The sequence below is a fragment of the Haliotis rufescens genome, unplaced genomic scaffold (genome assembly GCF_023055435.1).
Source record: "Haliotis rufescens isolate VD_foot unplaced genomic scaffold, xgHalRufe1.0.p SCAF_9, whole genome shotgun sequence".
Lineage (NCBI taxonomy): Eukaryota > Metazoa > Mollusca > Gastropoda > Lepetellida > Haliotidae > Haliotis > Haliotis rufescens.
The window spans coordinates 17,826,932-17,846,990 of NW_025964383.1; the positions used below are offsets into that span (position 1 = coordinate 17,826,932).

The following is a 20,059-nucleotide window of genomic DNA, read 5'->3' on the forward strand; positions in this document are numbered from 1 at the left end:
GAAAATGAATCAAGTCTGCTGTGAAACCCTTTGAATCTTGTCAGATCCATCTGAGTCTTTGTTTAACTGACAGCAATATTCAAGTTGACAGCATCTTGTAAATAATCGACCTTGACCTACCTTGTGTATTCTCCTGAATAAAGGCTGGAAAAGGTCAGTGTCATAGTTTGACCTTGACCCCTGTAACACAGCCGTCATCCTCTCAAGACCCATCCCAGTGTCAACATGCTGACTCGGAAGCAGCTCCAGACTTCTGTCATGTTTTCTGTGGAATTGATATTAAATCATTCTCAGACCTTAGTATCTTAGTGTTGTATTATTATATCAGCCTGTTACAGGTTTCTAATATATTTTAATGGCATGGGCGATCACTTCCGCTGTCTAGTGGTAGAGCGTCCGCCCGCAGATCGGAAGGTTGGGTGTAACCAAAAGATGATAAAAGATGGTACTTGTTGTTACCCTGCCTGACGCTCTGCATTAAGGGGTTAAAACAAAGACTGGTCGGCTCGGAGTCAGTATACTTTGTCTTAGTGGGGTATTCATGTTAAGCTGCGGCATAGTATCTCAGTGGGCTAGCACTATAAAATTGACATTGTGACATGATTGAGGCAGGTCGACCCTGTACCCCTCCGCCCCGACTGCAGGTCTGACATGATTGAGGCAGGTTGGCCCTGTACCCCACCGCAGGTCTGACATGATTGAGGCAGGTCGACCCTGTACCCCTCTGCCCCCACTGCAGGTCTGACATGATTGAGGCAGGTCAACCCTGTACCCCTCTGCCATCACTGCAGGTCTGACATGATTGAGGCAGGTCCACCCTGTACCCCTCTGCCCCCACTGCAGGTCTGACATGATTGTGCAGGTCGACCCTGTACCCCTTCGCCCCCACTGCAGGTCTGACATGATTAAGGAAGGTCGACCTTGTACCCCTCCACCCCCACTGCAGGTCTCACATGATTAAGTCAGGTCGACCTTGTACCCCTCCGCCCCCACTGCAGGTCTGACATGATAAAGGCAGGTCGATCTTGTACCCCTTCGCCCCCACTGCAGGTCTCACATGATTGAGGCAGGTCGACCCTGTACTCCTCCGCCCCCACTGTAGGTCTCACATGATTAAGGCAGGTCGACCCTGTACACCTCTGCCCCCACTGCAGGTCTGACATGATTATGGCAGGTCGACCCTGTACTCCTCCGCCCCCACTGCAGGTCTGACATGATTAAGGCAGGTCGACCCTGTACCCCTCTGCCCCCACTTCAGGTCTGACATGATTAAGGCAGCTCGACCTTGTACCCCTCCGCCCCCACTGCAGGTCTCACATGATAAAGGCAGGTCGATCTTGTACCCCACCGCCCCCACTGCAAGTCTGACATGATTATGGCAGGTCGACCCTGTACCCCAACGCCCCCAATGCAGGTCTGACATGATTATGGCAGGTCGACCCTGTACTCCTCCGCCCCCACTGTAGGTCTCACATGATTAAGGCAGGTCCACCCTGTACACCTCCGCCCCCACTGCAGGTCTGACATGATTATGGCAGGTCGACCCTGTACTCCTCCCCCCCCACTGCAGGTCTCACATGATTGAGGCAGGTCGACCCTGTACCCCAGCGCCCCCACTGCAGGTCTGACATGATTAAGGCAGGTCGATCTTGTACCCCACCGCCCCCACTGCAAGTCTGACATGATTATGGCAGGTCGACCCTGTACCCCAACGCCCCCAATGCAGGTCTGACATGATTATGGCAGGTCGACCCTGTACTCCTCCGCCCCCACTGTAGGTCTCACATGATTAAGGCAGGTCCACCCTGTACACCTCCGCCCCCACTGCAGGTCTGACATGATTATGGCAGGTCGACCCTGTACTCCTCCGCCCCCACTGCAGGTCTCACATGATTGAGGCAGGTCGACCCTGTACCCCAGCGCCCCCACTGCAGGTCTGACATGATTAAGGCAGGTCGACCTTGTACTCCTCCGCCCCCACTGCAGGTCTGACATGATTAAGGAAGGTCGACCCTGTACCCCTCCGCCCCCACTGCAGGTCTGACATGATTAAGGAAGGTCGACCCTGTACCTGTTATATTGCATGAAGACCAGGTTCCAGATCTCTACCACTTCTGGGGAGTCGGCGTTGACGAGGTGAGACGAGGTGCGACTTCCAACGTGGTCGAAGTGTATCTCAGTGCACGGCCCGCATGGCCCCGTCTCGCCCATGTCCCAGAAGTTGTCCTTCATCCCAAAAGGAAGCACCCGATTGGCTGGAACACTGGAAGACAGAAGTTGATACAGCCTTATCATTCAGTCATATCAGTGCATGGAAACAGACTGTAATACCAGTGTACCGTATTTCCTCTATTAGTCACCCTGGCGTTAAGTACTTTTACGCAAGATGTTGGCTCCACATCTGTTAAAGGCCAGCATCTATTCTGGTAATGTTGGCAGTGTGGCAACTGACTACCTTAGGCTAAAAAAATAATAGTCTTGGTTCTCAGGCACTGCCCACATCATCATAAGGTTCATTGCATGTTTCGTTTTTGTTTCCATTTTCAATTTTTTTTGTGCATTGTGTTTTTAGGATTTTCATGTTTTTTTGAAAATGGAAATAAAAACAAAGTGTGTGGCAGACTTTATGATGATGCAGGTGGTGCCTGAGAACCAAAACTATTATCTTTTTTAGCCTTACTCAATGCAGAATTCCAGTCACCCAAAGGTTACATTTACAGGGTTTATCATTAAAAGGGAATAACTTACTGTAAGTTAATGTGACAGGGATCAATAATTTCATCAAATGATGGACCTGGGATATAACAGAGACCCGACTTCTATATTTTGGACAGAGCATATGACCAAGTGTTAGTTAGAGGCTAGACTAAAATCTAGTCTCTGAAATGAACATATCGTACATAAAAAAAACAGTTGTTCAGTTATCTTAATAAAAATATAATAAAAAGGAGCCCAGTGACTCTCTTCATTTTCAGATACTGCAGTGATCTAGACTTGCCAAACATTATAGACTTGCATGGGCTGTATTTGATATATATTTGTATCAGGGTCTGTAAGACAGACTAGTTAGAGGCCCATGTGGAACGGAGGCGTCTAATAGAGTAAATACGGTACTTGCAAGATATTGGGGTCTCAGGACGATGTCTTGGAAGAAATAGAAATTAGTAAAAAATTAACCTCTATATGTTTCCTCTCAATAATGCTAAGATCTTCAGAAAGAATACCATGAAGATGAATCATTATCACGTTTATTACCGTATTCGACGTAATAAAAAAGTTGAAAGATAAATTTTGTGGTTTATGCTGACAGCCTTAAATGTTTATGTATGACAGATATATTTTTTTCCAGAATTTTAATTGCCAATAATAAAGGTGCATATAACACACGAGGGCGTATGATACGTGAATAGGGGAAGGAAGCGGTGCGTATTATATGCAATTAGGGGTCGGAAGGGGTGCTAATTGGGATTGTTCACTAGCCAATATATTAGCAAATATCGAAGTGGGCGCTTATTAGAGCGGGGCGCTTATTACGTCGAATACGGTAATAGCATTTTCCTCTTCATTTAGGATCGCTACAGTAAATCATCTTATCAAACGAGGGGAGCTATGAGATAAGTGTGGGAAAAAAAGCAGTTATGGCAAAATTAATGAAACAAGAGTTAGTTGGCATACACAAGGACAAATACAACATGGCACTAATTCAACCTCCTTCAAATCAGATCTTAGTTCTTGCTACTGCTAAGGACATGTCTGAGGACATTCCATTATGGGTCACATCAGAATGACCCCTTGCACACTTTGACCACCCAATGAAATGACAATGATCTTTGTGTGTAGCGGCAGCAAGCACAAAGATCTGATTATAATGAGATGGGGCACTAATTTTACAAGGAATGCGACAGTCATTGGACCAAGAAGCTTCATATTTTAGTTGCTGAATAGAATGTTACCATTAGGGTGTTGTGTAAATATCTGACTCTCTTTAAACAATGTACAAACAAAACTGAGGGAACGTGGAACACACATGAGTGAGTGAGTATGGTTTTACGCCGCTTTTAGCAATATTCCAGCAATATCACGGCAGGGGACACCAGAAATGGGCTTCACACATTGTACCCATGTCGGGAATCGAACCAGGGTCTTCGGCGTGACGGGCAAACGCTTTAACCACTCGGCTACACTAAAGCACATGAAGGAATAAAAGAACTTTGCATTGCTTTCTATGATTTTTGGAAACATATCTCAGGAATTTTTAAACAGTTACAAGTATTACAGTCTCCTAGTAGTTTCTGTGTTGGTTCAAACATATTTTCATTTTCGTAAATTAAACACAGACTGGATTGGTAGTATGATATGTTGATTAATATGACCCCAGTAACACATACAATCAAAAGTGTTTCTCCGTTGATCATTAAACAAGATGTTTGTTTGTTATTCATTACCACAGTTGGAACCTTTTCAGGCATATAATGACCACCTGTAAAAAGAAAATGGAGTCTCGACCAGACAAACCAGTGATTAATATCATGAGCAACGTCAGACGCTGTTGGGGAATGATGAAACATGATCTACCAAATCACCGAACCTGACCACCCAATCCACTAAAGCTGCAGGCGAACCCATTAAAGGCTAAAGGTTAAGTCGCCTCTAACAACAAGCATAGGTTGCTGGGGGCCTACACTAAACAGGAATCTACAGGGTGTTCCACAATGTGTAAATAAAGACCCCTGACCCCAGTGCCAGCCACATGTCCCTGCACTCCACATCTGGCGCTAGTCCCAAGAGCTCGTCTCCTCCGAAGTAGGTGAAGTACAGTCTGTCTAACGGAAGGTTGTACACCTGCGTCAACAGCTCCAGCGCCATCTGGCAGGATTCTTGCTGCAAACATGCAATCAAATCAATGTTTCAATAAAGATATCCAAGATTTATGGTCCAAGGTTCATTGATTAAGAAAACAAATAAAAAACAACTTTTAGGACTGTGTGCAAGAGAGCAGGGTTTGATGATGCTTTAAACAATATTCCAGCTCATGGAGGGGAGACACCAAGAAAGGGCTTCACACACTGGACCCTGGTACCCAATGTGTCGATCCATCCACTTACCCACTGCCCCAATGCCCTGAATGAGTGAAGATGTTCTGTTAAGTAATAACTGATGAAGCTGGCTAATTTTGTAGAATTTTCCTATTCGGAATATTCTATAAGTAATACGTTACCACTGTTATACCGAGGCTGTTGTCTCCCACAACTGCTGCTATAGCGAAATCTACCACAGAGATCTCAATTACCTCATGCAGCACGTGCGTAGCCACCTAGCTGCCATGTGACACCCTTCACTCTTGTCTCCTGCGAGAGCAAGTGCTCGGGGGACGGACGGGCGGGCAGCAGCCCAGTGGTAACGTATTACTTATAGAATATTCCGAATAGGAAAATTCTACAAATTACATTAAGTAATACGTTACCACTGTTATACCGAGGCTGACTACCACAGTAGGCGGTGGGGAGCACCTACAACCCGAATCCTGACTGCTAGCGTTCCTTCCGACCAGCGGAAGTAAACACCAAGGCGGAAGCACTCGATGCGCATGCACCTAGCTAGGCGTTACCCTATAGGAATACCAAAGCACTGTCATGCGCATACCGTAAGGCTCAATCGTCATTGCCAAAACGATTGGTGACTCCAAACGGCCCCACTGGATAGGTATTTCATCGCCGCAGCGGATGAGAACACTGTATCCGCGTGAGCTAAATCTTAGATCAGGTTAAACAGTCGAAAAGAGGGAAATTAATTTCCTTCAGACCGTATATCCCAGAGCAAGCCTACTGAAAGTATGCATTAGGCGCGTGACCTAATTCCAGTATTCGTAAGCATGTATCGCAAGGTTGGAATACACGACAGACAATTAAATGCATAATTGTCAAAATACAAATAAGGACAAAACACACAAAAAGCCGCCTCACCTCTGGTGTGAGTGCGCTGGTTTGCAGGACCCCCACTCCTGTACCCACGGCGTGGGAACATTGGAGACGACCCAGATTGACCACCGTGCAAGGACTGACGACTGCGGAGTTTGAAATTGCGCTGGACACACCCCCTAGATGACCGCTTGTGCCGCGATCAGCGGCCCAAGACGGTGCACCCCCTCCACGTCTTCATCAGAAACCTTTCTGAGGTAATGATTGGCAAAAACCGAGTCAGAACGCCAGTAACAACCTCGTAATATTCTGTGAACAGAGATATTCGAGTGTAGGGCAAATGTTGCCGCTAGCGCCCTGATCTCGTGCGGGTTTGACCCCGCTACCGGTAACCCCCGAGACCGGTACGCCAGATTGATGACAGAACGAAGCCACAACGCAATCGAGTTGCGAGTTATGTCAACCGTGCGATTAGGGTTACACGATATGAACAGACGGTCACGCCCTTGTCTGCGTTCATTCGAAGCCTTAAGATAATACTTAAGGGCCCTAACCGGACACAGCGCTCTGTCCTCAGTATCAGCAGGATGTAAGATTTCTTTGAGTGATCTTACAGTGAATTCTCTCTCCGCTTGCCCGACTCTCTGATTCTTGGCGACGAAGCCCATGAGCAGGCCCAGGCGGACCGCTCCTTCGTCACCCCTATCGAATCGTACCTTGGCGACATCGAGTGCATGAATTTCGGATACACGTGCCGCCGTGGCAAAGGAGAGGAGAAATGCTGTTTTCCAAGTCACATGCCGGAACGAAGCACTATGCAAGGGTTCATACGGAGCTTCCGTAAGTGATTGCAACACTAGGGAAAGATCCCAGGCCGGTGCCCGAAGGCGGCCCTTCTTAAGATCGTGCTGTTTGAAACCCTTGATAATACCCCGTATCACCGGCTCTTTGGAGAGACTGGTACCCATAGCAACGTCCCGTACCGTAGCAATGGACGAGACATAGTTGGCAATGGAACCCCCGGAGAGTTTCTGGGTCTCTCGCAAGTGAGACATGAAACGAGCAATATCCTGCACAGATACCTTATCTGGCGAATGAATGTGATGTTTACAACACCACTTCGTGAAAATAACCCAACGTGCATTATACACCTTCTGGGTAGAATCACGATGCATACTAACGTATGCCCAAGACGCCCGGCGAGAAAAACCTTTACTCCTCAGACGCTCGGTGACAACATCCACGCGTGCAGATTGAACTGCCCTGCATTTGGATGAAGCTGACGGGTGTGAGGGTGGATCAAGAGATCCGGTCTCACAGGCAGTGGGAGTGGCGACTGCGTGACCTGGGTCAGCAAGTCGGGGTACCACGATCTGTTCGGCCACATGGGTGCGATCAGTAACATTCGACAGCGAACTCCTCGAAGCCGGCTTAGAATGTGTGGTATCAACGCTGTCGGCGGGTAAGCATAAGCGTCCAAGCCCGTCCAGTCTAACGCGAGAGCATCGTGATCGATGGCCCTCGGGTCCGGGACTGGTGATACAAACAACGGGAGTTGATTGTTGAACCGCGTTGCGAACAGGTCGACCATCGGACGACCCAAACGTTCGCACAGCCACTGAAACACTACTGGGTTCAGCATCCACTCTGTGGGGCTCGGATCCCGAGGCCTCGATAGAGCATCGGCCAGTACGTTCCGCACACCTGGGATGTGACGGGCGCGTATCTGGCACGGGACACTGTCCACCAGAGCGTAAAACTCGAACGTGAGATCGAGCAGCGAGTGACTGTGGGTTCCCCCCAGTTTGTTCACATAGGACACTACCGTCGTGTTGTCGGTCGCCAGCATGAGCCGGGCGTCGACGAGACGATGCTTCCAGTGATTGACTGCGTTGATCACTGCCTTGAACTCGAGACAATTGATGTGAAGACCTAGTTCGTCTACGCACCACAGCCCCGAGCTCACCTCCCCCTCTAGATGGGCGCCCCAGCCCACTAGAGAGGCGTCTGTATACAGGTTCAACGTGGCCCGGTAGGGCCGCATAGAGACTCCTGATAAGACATTGTAAGGGACCGTCCACCACTCCAGATGCGGTCGGAGCCGATCCGGGAGGGCGACGGTCGCACTGTTCACCTCCGTTGCTAACAACTGGATTAAAAACCGTTGCAGCGGGCGGAGTTGGAGACGACCCCGTACGGTGCAGTCCTGGGCTGATACAAGTAGCCCTAACAGCTGTTCCCAAAAGTGAACAGTCTGTTGCACCGCTAAGACTTTGGCAATCATCGCCTGAATTTTGTGCCACCGGTCTGGGGGGACAAATAGGCGATGGGACACCATGTTGAACCGACCTCCGATGAACTGCAAGTTCTGAGAAGGGGTTAACTCGCTCTTGGGGAGATTGACAATCCACCCCAATTGCTCCAAGAGCCGACGTGCGAAAACGAGATGGCGTGACAGGGTGTCCGACATTCGATTTGCTACTAGCGAGTCGTCCAGGTACGCGAAGTACCGGACACCCCTCCGGTGGAGGAACCCCACTATGGGGGTGGTTAACCGGGTGAACAGCCAGGGAGCGGACGAAAGACCGAATGGGAGTACAACCCACTCGTAGTGCCTGCCTTGAAAGACAAACCTGAGATACCTGTGATGATCCGAGTGAATCGGAACATGCAGATAAGCATCCTTCAGGTCGATCGAAGCTAGCCAGTCGGCCGGCATGATCAGTGCTTTCAGGTCCGTCAAGCTCAACATTCTGAACTTGGGCGGCTTGCGCAGGTAGAACTCGTTGAACGATTTCAAGTTGTGAATCATTCTGAGTTCGGCACTGTCCTTCTTGGGAACGAGAAATATTCTGGAGTAAAACCCCGGTGTTATTTCTGGTAGAGCTAACTCCCGAACTGCCCTCTTCTCCACCAACCTGCCGATGGCATCGGCGAGGAAGGGAAGATCGGTTTCCGAATAGAAACCTGCCGACGGGGCTTTGAGATCGAGCCGATAGCCGTACCGAATCGTGTTGACCACCCACGGGTCGTCGAACACTTGTTCCCAATTCTCCCAGTAAGTCTGGAGTCTGGCTCCCACTGGGGAAAGAGAGGGGGGCCGGACGGGCTGCGGCAGGCGCAACTGTCCAGGGCCGTGTGACTCGGGTTCGCCTACGGGCCAACCGAAGTTGGCGCTGTCGGCATACGAACCCCTCCAATGAGAGTCACCTGGAGGGGCCCTTGCCGTCCGTCGACGACTTGGGCTTCCCCCAGTTCCCCTTCTTCCCGCGAAAGGGCTGCTGAGAACCCTTACCGGAGCCCTCAGAGCGGGGCTTCTTCCCGAAGGAAGAAGGACCCGACCCCTTAGGCCTGCCGGACGCAGCAACCTGGGGCGCGCTCCGCTTCGGAGCGGCACCCAGGCGCCTATGCAAGGACCCTACAAGATCCAGTGTGTGCCGAGAGGCCTCGGCAGACACAGCGGCCTGTTGTTCCTTCAGAACCCCAGGGATCTTGTTATTAAACAGGGTCCGAGCAGACCAAGGCTGCGAAAGGAGCACCTCCTGATTGGCAGCGTCCAACCCTGAAGCAACCAGATACGACTGGCGCCGAAGAAAATGGCACGTGCCGGAAACAAAGGCCGAAGCCCCGGCAACGTACTCCAGGGAAGCATTCAAACCGAGCAAGCAGTTGTAAATGCGCTGGTCACGGTCCGTGGGAGAACCTTCGACCAGACTGGCCGCCGCAGCCAGGTATGTGTCTCCGTGAGACATAGCCAGCATGGAGTGTCGAGCGAGGGTGTCCAGCTGTTGCAGGGTACCTTGCGGTACCGTGGCAACCGTCGGGGCACGGATCCCCCAAACGCTCCACATGGGCTTCCGCAGAAGGACCAGCCTCGGGAAAGGCAAGGTCATGAACTGGGAAAGACCCTTTTCTCCACGACGGGGGAGGTAACGGGAGACCCCGACCGGAGGCAGCCGTGAAGGCTTTCTCCAAAGACGGCTTAATCCCGCGCAGCAAGGTTGATGCTGGGAAAGCCTTGTCGGACGACTCGTTGTATACCTCGGAGGAACCCACGGAACCGTGGATACCCCGCGGTATCGGCAGGGGCTTTGGCATGTCCTCGAAGAGGTCATACACCATGGCCACGCGGTCCTTAACCGATAGCGGAAGCAACGGTTCGGGGGAAGGACCGGTAACCATGGCAGCCGGCGCCGTACCGGTGGACCCCGCATCCGAACCCGCGGCCACCGAAGAGGCCGGGGACGGAACAGCCAGCGGCCTATCTTGCGATAAGGCCGCCAGCTTGGAGTCCACAATTTGCGACAACAATGCGGCGACGGAAGCCCCAGACAGCCCGAGGGCCGCAAGGGGATCCGCCGCAGCTGACAAGGAGGTGCCCGCACGGGGGCCCCGACCGGACGAACCGGCCACCACAGGGGTGGAAACGGACTGCGCGCACAGCCGGTACCGCTCAAACTCCGCAGGTCCCAGACCTTCGCACAGGGTGCACCGGGTTTCCTCGCAAGGAACCCTGCACCGCGGGCAACGATCGTGGGGATCCCGGGTCGACAAAAACTTTCTGCACACCCCACAACTCCGAGGAGCAGGGGTAGAGGGGGTGGAGACAGGGGACATATCCATGTCAGACATTGATTGTTTTCTAGAAACAAAGAACAAAACATGGTTACAACGCACGCACCACAATGATTCACAAACGAACATTTTCACAAGAAAATAAACGAGCAATGTGAACATATAACATACACATATAACTTTTACTAAAGAAATAAGTTATGTTAACCCCCAAAACATACAAGAACAGGGGAAACGTAAAACACAACGTGCATACGCGAACCCCGCAAGTATATAGAAAAAAGGGCGGGAAAAATTTTCCGTTTGGCGGGAAAATTATAACCAAGCGTAGCTACCGCAACGCCCCATAAAAGCACAGTTTATTAGAGAATAAACGATAATAAATATCACCAAATCTTCAAGGAACGCTTCAGCAGGAGAAAACACGTCTTGCTAAGCAGACGAAGGAGACAAGAGTGAAGGGTGTCACATGGCAGCTAGGTGGCTACGCACGTGCTGCATGAGGTAATTGAGATCTCTGTGGTAGATTTCGCTATAGCAGCAGTTGTGGGAGACAACAGCCTCGGTATAACAGTGGTAACGTATTACTTAATGTAATGTTTGTTTGTATGTTTGCATTAGGCCACACTCTGCAATATTCCAGCTATGTGACAGCAGTCTGTAAATAACTGGACCACACAATCAAGTGATTGACATCCTGTGCATTGATCTACGCAATTAGGATACAATGACATGAATCAACCAAGTCAGCGAGTCTTACCACCCAATCCCGTTAGACGCCTCTTACGACAAGCATAGTCGCCTTTTACGGCAAGCATAGGTTGTTGAAGACCTATCCTAACCCGAATCTTCACGGGTCTACTGATTGTAAAGTTTGAATATGTGGAACCAGACAATCCTGTTATAGAAATTACGATCAATTGTCCACGCCATTGGGTATAATGACGTGCAATCTCAGCTGCCTAAAAAAGATAGATACACAACAGTTTTAATCAAGAAAATAATACCTGAATATATTTAAATAGTTTCCCTGAGATAAATCCTTGCATTTTGCTATGAAATAACTACAAGGTGAAATCACAGTAAATCAATGATGTAAATGGTAGCGTCTTGATGCACTGGCGCCATGGGTGTATCACATCAGCACAAACTCCTTGCACTGACCAAGAATGGGTTGCTTCACAGTGCCATACCTTGAAGTAATCTCCAAATGACCAGCTTCCTAGCATCTCAAAGAACGTGTGGTGGGTGAGGTCATGACCCACATCCTCAAGGTCGTTGTGCTTGCCCCCGACGCGGATACATTTCTGTGAGTTGACCGCACGGTGAAGGCCCTCGAGTCGACTCCCTGGCTGCACGGCGCCGAGGAACAGCGGCTTGAACTGAAACAACACCTTGTCTTCCTCATCTCAGAAACATGGCCGTTACTTCGTCACTTCCAAAATCTTTTTCTCAATGATTAGGGGCCACTATTATGCTGACAGATAATTTGCAGGCTCTCACACAATGCTTGGATTGTACTTTGCTTAAGAAATACAAGGCGAGGAGGGGTTTATCGTGCAAAGAAACACTGCAGGAAGAATATACCACTTGGGGTGTTTGTTTATTCTCCCTGAAGTGTCTTATTGTATGATAAACAAAAGCCATGAGTTGTTTATTTATTACAATATATATCAACATTATGTACAGCCTCTTTAAGGATGATATTAAAGTTTACAAGCTTTTAAATATATTTACCTGTATTTAAACAAAGGGACAAAGTCATCGAAATCCCCTTCAATGGGGAATACTTGTGATGAATATGTCAACTAATCATATTTATATATATTTTGTTGCCATGGAAACTAGAATTTCTTTTTAGAAAATCCCAATATATCAACAGGCACCAGTTCACCACTAGATCTGTGTATGTGCCAAGTTTGGAGAAGACATATTGTATGGTTTTCACTGCTTCAGAAACGAGCACTACCACCACTTCCAGCATCAGTCAAAGTTGTTGCCATGGAAATGGTAAAAATATTTTTGCAAAAAATCCAAAAATATCAAAAGGCACCAGTTCACCACTAGACCTATCTATGTGCCAAGTTTGGTGAAGAAATATTGTATGTTTTTCAAGATCTACTCCAGAAATGAGCACTACTACCATTTCAAGCCTCAGTCAAAGTTGTTGCCATGGAAATTAGAAAAATATTTTAGTCGAAAATCCCAAAATATCAAAAGGCACCGGTTCACCACTAGACCTATCTATGTGCCAAGTTTTGAGAAGACATATTGTATGGTTTTAACCCATAAACCCGTCATGCTTTCTGTTGTCTTATCCCTGGTGTGAATTAATAACCCATCAACCCTAAGGGCTTATGTCTGTTCTCTGGTCCCTGGTGTGGTGTAATAACCTGTAAACCCTTTGGTCATGTCATGAATATGTCAGCTAGTCATATATAGTAGATGTCAGTAATAAATCCCAAATTGAAATGAAATAGTTCCCAATTCATATTATTTCCAACTGATTGCAAACAAAAACTAATGTTAGTGCTTTGCAGAGGGGACTCATATTACTCTGATAACAGAGTGAGTGAGTATGGTTTTTACGCCGCTTTTGGCAATATTCCAGCAATATCTCGACAGGGGACACATTGTACCCATGTCGGGAATCGAACCCGGGTCTTCGGCTTGACGAGCAAACACTTTAACCACTAGGCTACCCGACCGCCCCTCTGATAACAGAACTTAGAATGAGAGTGTGTTACATTTTTACATTTGATGCCATGTTGAAATACCTCTTGATTTAAGGGGGGAAACTATGTTTATAATGAACATGCTTATAATGAACTGATGGATATAACGAAACTATTTTTAGTGCCAAACATTTGATGTATATATATACTGTATATATGCTTGTAACGAACTACGGTTATAACAAACAAATATTAGTGGTCCCTTTGAGTTCGTTATAACCGTAGGTTTCTGTATTTATGTAAATATCAATTTTGAACAAAATGACAAATTTTGTTATGACTGTTTGAATCGTAGGTAAATCTTGGTGGAGTTCCTGCCTGCGTGTACCTGCATCATGCCAGCGTTCGTGAAGTAGGTGCCTTGTTTCTTGTTTGGGATGACGGAGGAGGAGGGGACATGGACGTGGTCGTGGTTGTCTTTGAAGTAGGAGATGAAGGCGCCGCGGACGTTGCTGCTGCTCCAGGAACTGCTGTATCGCCATGACGGGTGAAGTCGGGGACTGCTGATGTGAAGTCTGAAGAGAATCCTCAAGTACATCTTGTACAGTGGAGCAGAGATTCTGAAAACATTGCACACTAGGAGTCAGTGAGTGAGTGAGTGAGTGAGTTTAGGTGGGTGGGTGTGTGTGTGCGAGTGAGCGAGTGAGTGAGTGAGTGAGTGAGTGAGTGAGTGAGTGAGTGAGTGAGTGAGTGAGTGAGTGAGTGTGAGCGAGCGAGCGAGCGAGCGAGCGAGCGAGCAAGCAAGCATTCGGGGTTTTACCCTACACAAAATATTTAAAGGGGCACTAATCTCTGGCTTCTACCCGGCTGTCTAACACTGCCCTCTAGGGTTCACTAACTGCCGTGAGTGAATTTGCTCCTAATGCAAAAATAATTGGATAAATATTATTAAATAACTGCTTGAGACGCCCAACGCTAACACCGTATTCGTGCGTGCGTGATTCCCGTGCACCCTTTCGAGTTGAGTTGATTGGTTCAACTGTGTCATATGGCCTTGTGACGCAGGGGTAGCATTATGCACATGACTGTTACAATGAATGCTCGTTCCACCCGTGACGACCAGGTCTGGTTGTTGATGAAATATAGTGATAGCTAAATAAACAGATTTTTTATTCATGCACGGATTGTCTTTAAATGTAATATCCAGTTATGTATGACTGTTTAATAATCTCATACCAACTTTGAATGGAGTAGGTCCAATAGTTTTTCAGATATTGTAGTAAACGTCAGTACCATAAATTAACTTCCAGACTATAGAGTTGTTAAGGGAATTCAGTTGAAATAGATACTATATATTCATGTAACGGCGATAATATTTTCGTGATGGGATTTGAACCACGGACCTTCTGACCAAGGTCGGACGCCTCGTCCACATGACCAAAGAGGTTAACCCCGTCAGCAAGCTGACAAGGTAAGGATGTCATCTGTGGGATGACTCCATGCCCTGCAAAATACTCCCTCATCAACAGAAGGCACGTCCGGGGCCTCATAGTAGGGTACTGAGGCTTATTTTGCTCAAATTTAATATGAACGTGCTCAGCTCCAAGTTGGGCGCCAATGTAGCGGCCATAAAATTTCCGAGTCTTGTGATGGGATTCAAACCACAGACCTTCTGACCGTGGTCGGACGCCTTGTCCACATGACCAAAGGGGTTAACCCCGTCAGCAAGCTGACAATGTAAAGATGTCATCTGTGGGTTGACTCCACGCCCTGCTACATACAGGCTAAAACAGCACCACATTCAAATGACACCAAGTTGGCTAAAACGGGCATAAGATTCTAACTGGAATTCTTCTTGGGTGGAAGGATTGCCTCCGTGGTATAGAGGTAGAGTGTCCGCCCGGAGAGTGGAAGGTCCGGGGTTCTGTCCCAGGCCGCATCATACCAAAAGCTGTTAAAAGATGGTACTTGTTGTTACCCTGTCTGGCACGGCATTAAATTAAGGGGCTAAAACAAGGACTGGTCAGCTCGGAGTCAGTATACTGTGTCTGTGTGGGGTATTCATGTTAAACTGTGACATGGTATCTCAGTGTGCTAGCACCACAAATCGGAATCAGTATGAACTAGTACAAGCAGCCACACACACACGTGCATGCACGTCGCTATGTAAGTGCAATAATCTTGGACGCGACGTTAAACCCAATTTCACCTCACCTCTTGGATAGAAGAATGAATAAAAAACGTATTGTTGGAAATATGTCTCCTTTCCTGATACAGTTATAATTCTTTGAGAGAAGTTCGATGACACACAGAAATCTGCTAAAGTAAGGTACCATTGCATATTTGTCTTTTCCTGCATCTATATATAACCTGATAACATGTTTATCTCATTGAGTGACCTGCAAAGATGATATGAAGATACGTTGTCGTTTTCCGGAGGTCGAGATGCTGTTTCCCTTGCAATTTGTGTCGTTCTCAAGCGCTGTCGTTTTAGTTATAACCTCCAGTACACATACATAGCGATAATTAGCCTAATAAGCCTAAGCCTGCATCACAACCGGTGCATGTTTCCACTGTTGTACGTCCTGTGAGGAAAGAATATTTAAGGGCCAAGATCACAGAGACAAGGGAGAATAACATTAGTGTGACTGTCATGTACATGTCTATACTGTATCACCAAATTCCCTCGAGCCAATACCTTTCTAGACAAGCGGGTTTGACATTGACATGTCTCTCATGGGCGCAGCCATGTTGGAAATATTAACATACGGACAAATATATTTTTAACATGTATATATTCGAAATATTGAAATTCAGAGTTTGTATGTTTTAATATTAATCACTATCACACTAATATTATACTAAGAACATAAGTAATGGAGCATATTTGTTCGATACGCTTGTAAAGTGTACTTAATAAGTAATTGTGATCCGGTTAAAGTGCATATCCGGTAGTCGAAGGGAGATAAGCGCCCTTGTCATCACTCGCATTTTTCCGTAATCTACCGTCTCGATCTTTCGGCTTGTCCCAGAACGGCATGAGTCGGTCACGAATAAACTCGTTTATTAAAATAGATTCCAGAATGTCGATCACTACCTAATTTTCATATGTGAAAGTTAATCAATATATCTAATTTTAACCTGCTGTTTGAAATCTCACACTATAGTTTCTATTTAAACAAAAAAGAAAATATAACATTGAAACAAGAAAAAGACGTTTTATATATTGTTTAAATTAGAATACAACAATGTTATACCAGAAAAGAACCAAATAGGGCTTTGGTTTCTTTGATAATTTTTCTTCGTAACAATACTCGTTAAAAAGATGGTACTTGTTGTTACCCTGTCTAACGCTCGGCATTAAGGGGCTAAAACAAGGACTGGTCGGCTCAGAGTCAGTATACTGTGTCTGGGTGGGTCATCTCAACGTGCCAGCACTATAAATAGGCATCAGTCCGGCCTAGTACAAGCAGCCACACACACACGTGCATGCACGTCGCTATATATAAGTGCAATAATCTTGAACGCGACGTTAAACCCCATTTCACCTCACCTCATCGTATCCTAATTTTGTAGATCGACGTTCATGATGTCAATCACTAGATTGTGTTGTTCAGACTCGAATATTTACAGACCGCCGTCACATGGCTGGAATATGTTGCGGAGTGCGACGTTACACAACAAACAAACAAATCACTCTACAAATTCATTTGGAATAAGAAAACACGAACCCATTAAGGGTCTGGTTCAAGAGGCCATATTATTTTATCATAATACTGATGGTATATGGATGTTGCATGTGAGATTCACAGACGCAGGACCCGTGAAGATTCCGGGGTAGAATAGGTCTTCGGCATGCTTGCCGTAAAAGGTGACTATGCTTGTCGTAAAAGGCGACTAAAACGGGATCGGGTGGTCAGGCTCGCTGACTTGGTTGATGCATGTCATCGATCCCAATTGCGTGGATCGATGCTCATGATATTAATCACTGGATTGTCTGGTCCAGACTCGATTATTTACAGACCTCCGTCATATACATGTAGTTGGAATATTGCTGAGTGCGGCGTTAAACAACAAACCAACCAACCAACCAACCACAGACGCAGAGGGAACTTTCATTGTCTAACATGAACTATTTGTTGTGCACGGTTCGTCCAGTCCCCACACATAAAAATAAATATCAACACATTCAGACAAACAATACAGGTGGCACAGTCTGCACGAGGCGCCTCCCGGACAAACTTGTCTTTATCTTGTCATGTTTACAAACTTTCGCACAGAGAGGCGCACAGAGAGACCCGCAATATACATTCAGCAGTAGAAGGGACGGTCGTCAAGCTGACGTGTTGTAGCTGCGATGGAATTATTTCGTGCTGGTACTGTATCTATTTTCACATTTTGTTCTCTTTGGGATGACCGTGGGTTCGTATCTAAGATTTTAAAACTGTATTTTGGCCCGTCGGCATCGTATCGGTTTTCACCACAGAAGGATGTCCTCCCAGCCGTGATGTTGGAATATTGCTAAAAGCGGCGTAAAATCAAACTCACTCACTCACACCACAGAGGTAAAAGTGTCCGACTTTCGTCGCAGTGGAGTTTGGTCACACTATAAAACGCTGATACGCTGTGACAAAGTGGAATACTATAGAAGGTGGTGTTAAATCCTGTTCACTCACTCGCTTAATGTGGTCAGAAGATGTAGGGTAGCCTAGTGGTAATCGTGTTCGCTCGTCACGCTGAAGACCCGGGTTCGATTCCCCCCATGGGTATAAAGTGTGAAGCCCATTTCTGGTGTCACCCGCCGTGGTATTGCTGGGATATTGCTAAAAGCGGCGTAAAACAATACTCACTCACCGTGATGATGAATGCACATATGTGACTAATGCTGCATCGTATTGTTTATAAACCCATCTTCTCGACGTAATCCATCCGCCATGTCTTTATTTATGTCATGAAGAACCCTTTTGCTTTTGGTTAACTAAGGAGCCTAACTTATATAGAAACCCTGATTTAACAAAACTATTTAATGCCACACGGCCCTTTCAGCTGCTTGTTTGATGTGAGGTGAAATTAGGTTTAACGTCGATTCGAAGATTATAGCTCTTATAGCGACGTGCATGCACGTGTGTGTGTGTGTGTGTGTGTGTGGCTGTTTGTACTAGTCCGGACTGATGCCGATTTGTAGTGCTAGCTCATTGAGATACCATGCCGCAGTTTAACATGAATAACCCACTCAGACACAGACTGACTCCAAGCCGACCAGTCCTTGTTTTAGCCCCTTAATGCCGAACGCCAGACAGGGTAACAACAAGTACCATCTTTTAACGTCTTTTGGTATGATCGGCCGGGGATCGAACTCCGGACCTTCCGCTGTCCAGGCGGACGCTCTACCACTAGACAACGGACGCGACCGCTAGATGTTTGAGGTCTCAAGGTGACCATGTCTATTCTCTTATAATATAAGTAAATGCCTTTTTACTACCATATATTGGTGTGGATATAATAATCTATATTTCAAAATAAATTCTTTAAAACAAAGACTGATATTTAGCAACAATGTGCTCATCGTCTTACGATGTATATGCCTCTTCCTATAAGCTGACACGCCGTGATGTAACTTGAATATTGTTCAAAGCGGCATTAACCCCCTGAATGCCAAAGGACATATATCGACACGGCCACTTTGATGTATAAAGCTGTATTGTCATGCGCCTCACCGTCGCGGTTGTAGTAGCATATCTATCATATATATGCAAAACAATATGTAAAGCGCACTGAAAGCTTGCTTTAGACCAGTATGTTCTGATTTTAGAATATGCGTTACGTTTACAAACAAGGGAAACGTCTGGTCACGTGGTATGAAAATAACCTGTTGCAGTGGTGTTATGCCAAGCCACCACTGCGTCGGAGTGAATCAAAGTTATCTTGTTTTCGTTAGATAAAACGAGTGGACTTTCTGAGGTATAAAAAAAGATCGAGCGAAAGCGGACTGTTTTCGTCAATATGACGTAATTGTGTAATGACGTCACGTTTCATAATGACGTCACAGTTTATCATTGTTGACGAACTTGAAGTTGTGTTGCAATCTTCACGACTAATTTTTCACTATGGGCAAAACTAATTCTTCATTTACTGTGATTCGGCAACCATCAGTATTTCAACACGTGTGGGGGGCGGTCGGGTAGCCTAGTTGTTAAAGCGTTCGCTCGTCACGCAGAAGACCCGGGTTCGATTCCCGACATGGGTAAAATGTGTGAAGCCCATTTCTGGTGTCCCCCGCCGTGATATTGCTGGACTAGTGCTAAAAGCGGCGTAAAACCATACTCACTCACTCAACACGTATGGTGATATATTGTCTCAGACATAATTGCCTTTTAACGAGGCCTTAAATTAACTCCTAGAGTATTGTCAATTTCGGCAGTCACACCTAGGGAGTTTGACATTATTGTATGGCAAGCCATATCTCAAATTCAAATAAAAATACCATCGATCCTTGATTTCAGGGAGGAGATTGCATAAATTATTATTTTATAACTTTATTGCATCGGATTCATCGAGAGAAATAAGGGTCTACCTTGAATAATGAGAAGGGAAATTTGAAACAACATCCCCGCATCCCCCCCCCCCCCCCCCCCCCCCCCTTCTGTATCCGCCCATGCCCTATGGTTAACGTTAATACATTTCGCCCCATTGTTATCAGTGTGTATGCACATGAAACACATGAAGAATAACGGTGACTTAAAAGAATTCCCAAATTTTACAATGAGATCAGCTGTTAAAACTGGACAGAATCAATACCACGTGAGTCATTACGTTTCTCATCGTCAGAGACCATGGTCTCAAGCATATAGTCAACATCACGTTACAATTTCAATAATTATTATTTTTAGA

The 20,059-nt window shown here is 46.6% G+C and overlaps 1 protein-coding gene across 2 annotated transcripts in view; it reads right to left on the bottom strand.

Annotated features, from left to right (window-relative positions):
• The window catches only part of LOC124119851 (alanine--tRNA ligase, cytoplasmic-like), a 41,498-nt gene extending 25,577 nt beyond the window's left edge, over positions 1-15,921 (bottom strand). The window contains exons 1-6 of one of the 2 annotated variants that reach the window (XM_046482510.2): positions 15,867-15,921; positions 13,557-13,788; positions 11,687-11,875; positions 4,736-4,881; positions 2,072-2,263; positions 121-265 (exon numbers count right to left, since the gene is read on the bottom strand). In XM_046482510.2, coding sequence (XP_046338466.2) covers positions 121-265; positions 2,072-2,263; positions 4,736-4,881; positions 11,687-11,875; positions 13,557-13,766 — 882 coding nt within the window. In that variant the 5' untranslated portion in view covers positions 13,767-13,788; positions 15,867-15,921. Of the gene's footprint in view, positions 1-120; positions 266-2,071; positions 2,264-4,735; positions 4,882-11,686; positions 11,876-13,556; positions 13,805-15,866 lie in introns of both variants that reach the window. The other variant, XM_048391221.1, reaches the window with a different exon arrangement.
• Between the last annotated feature and the right edge of the window lie 4,138 nt (positions 15,922-20,059).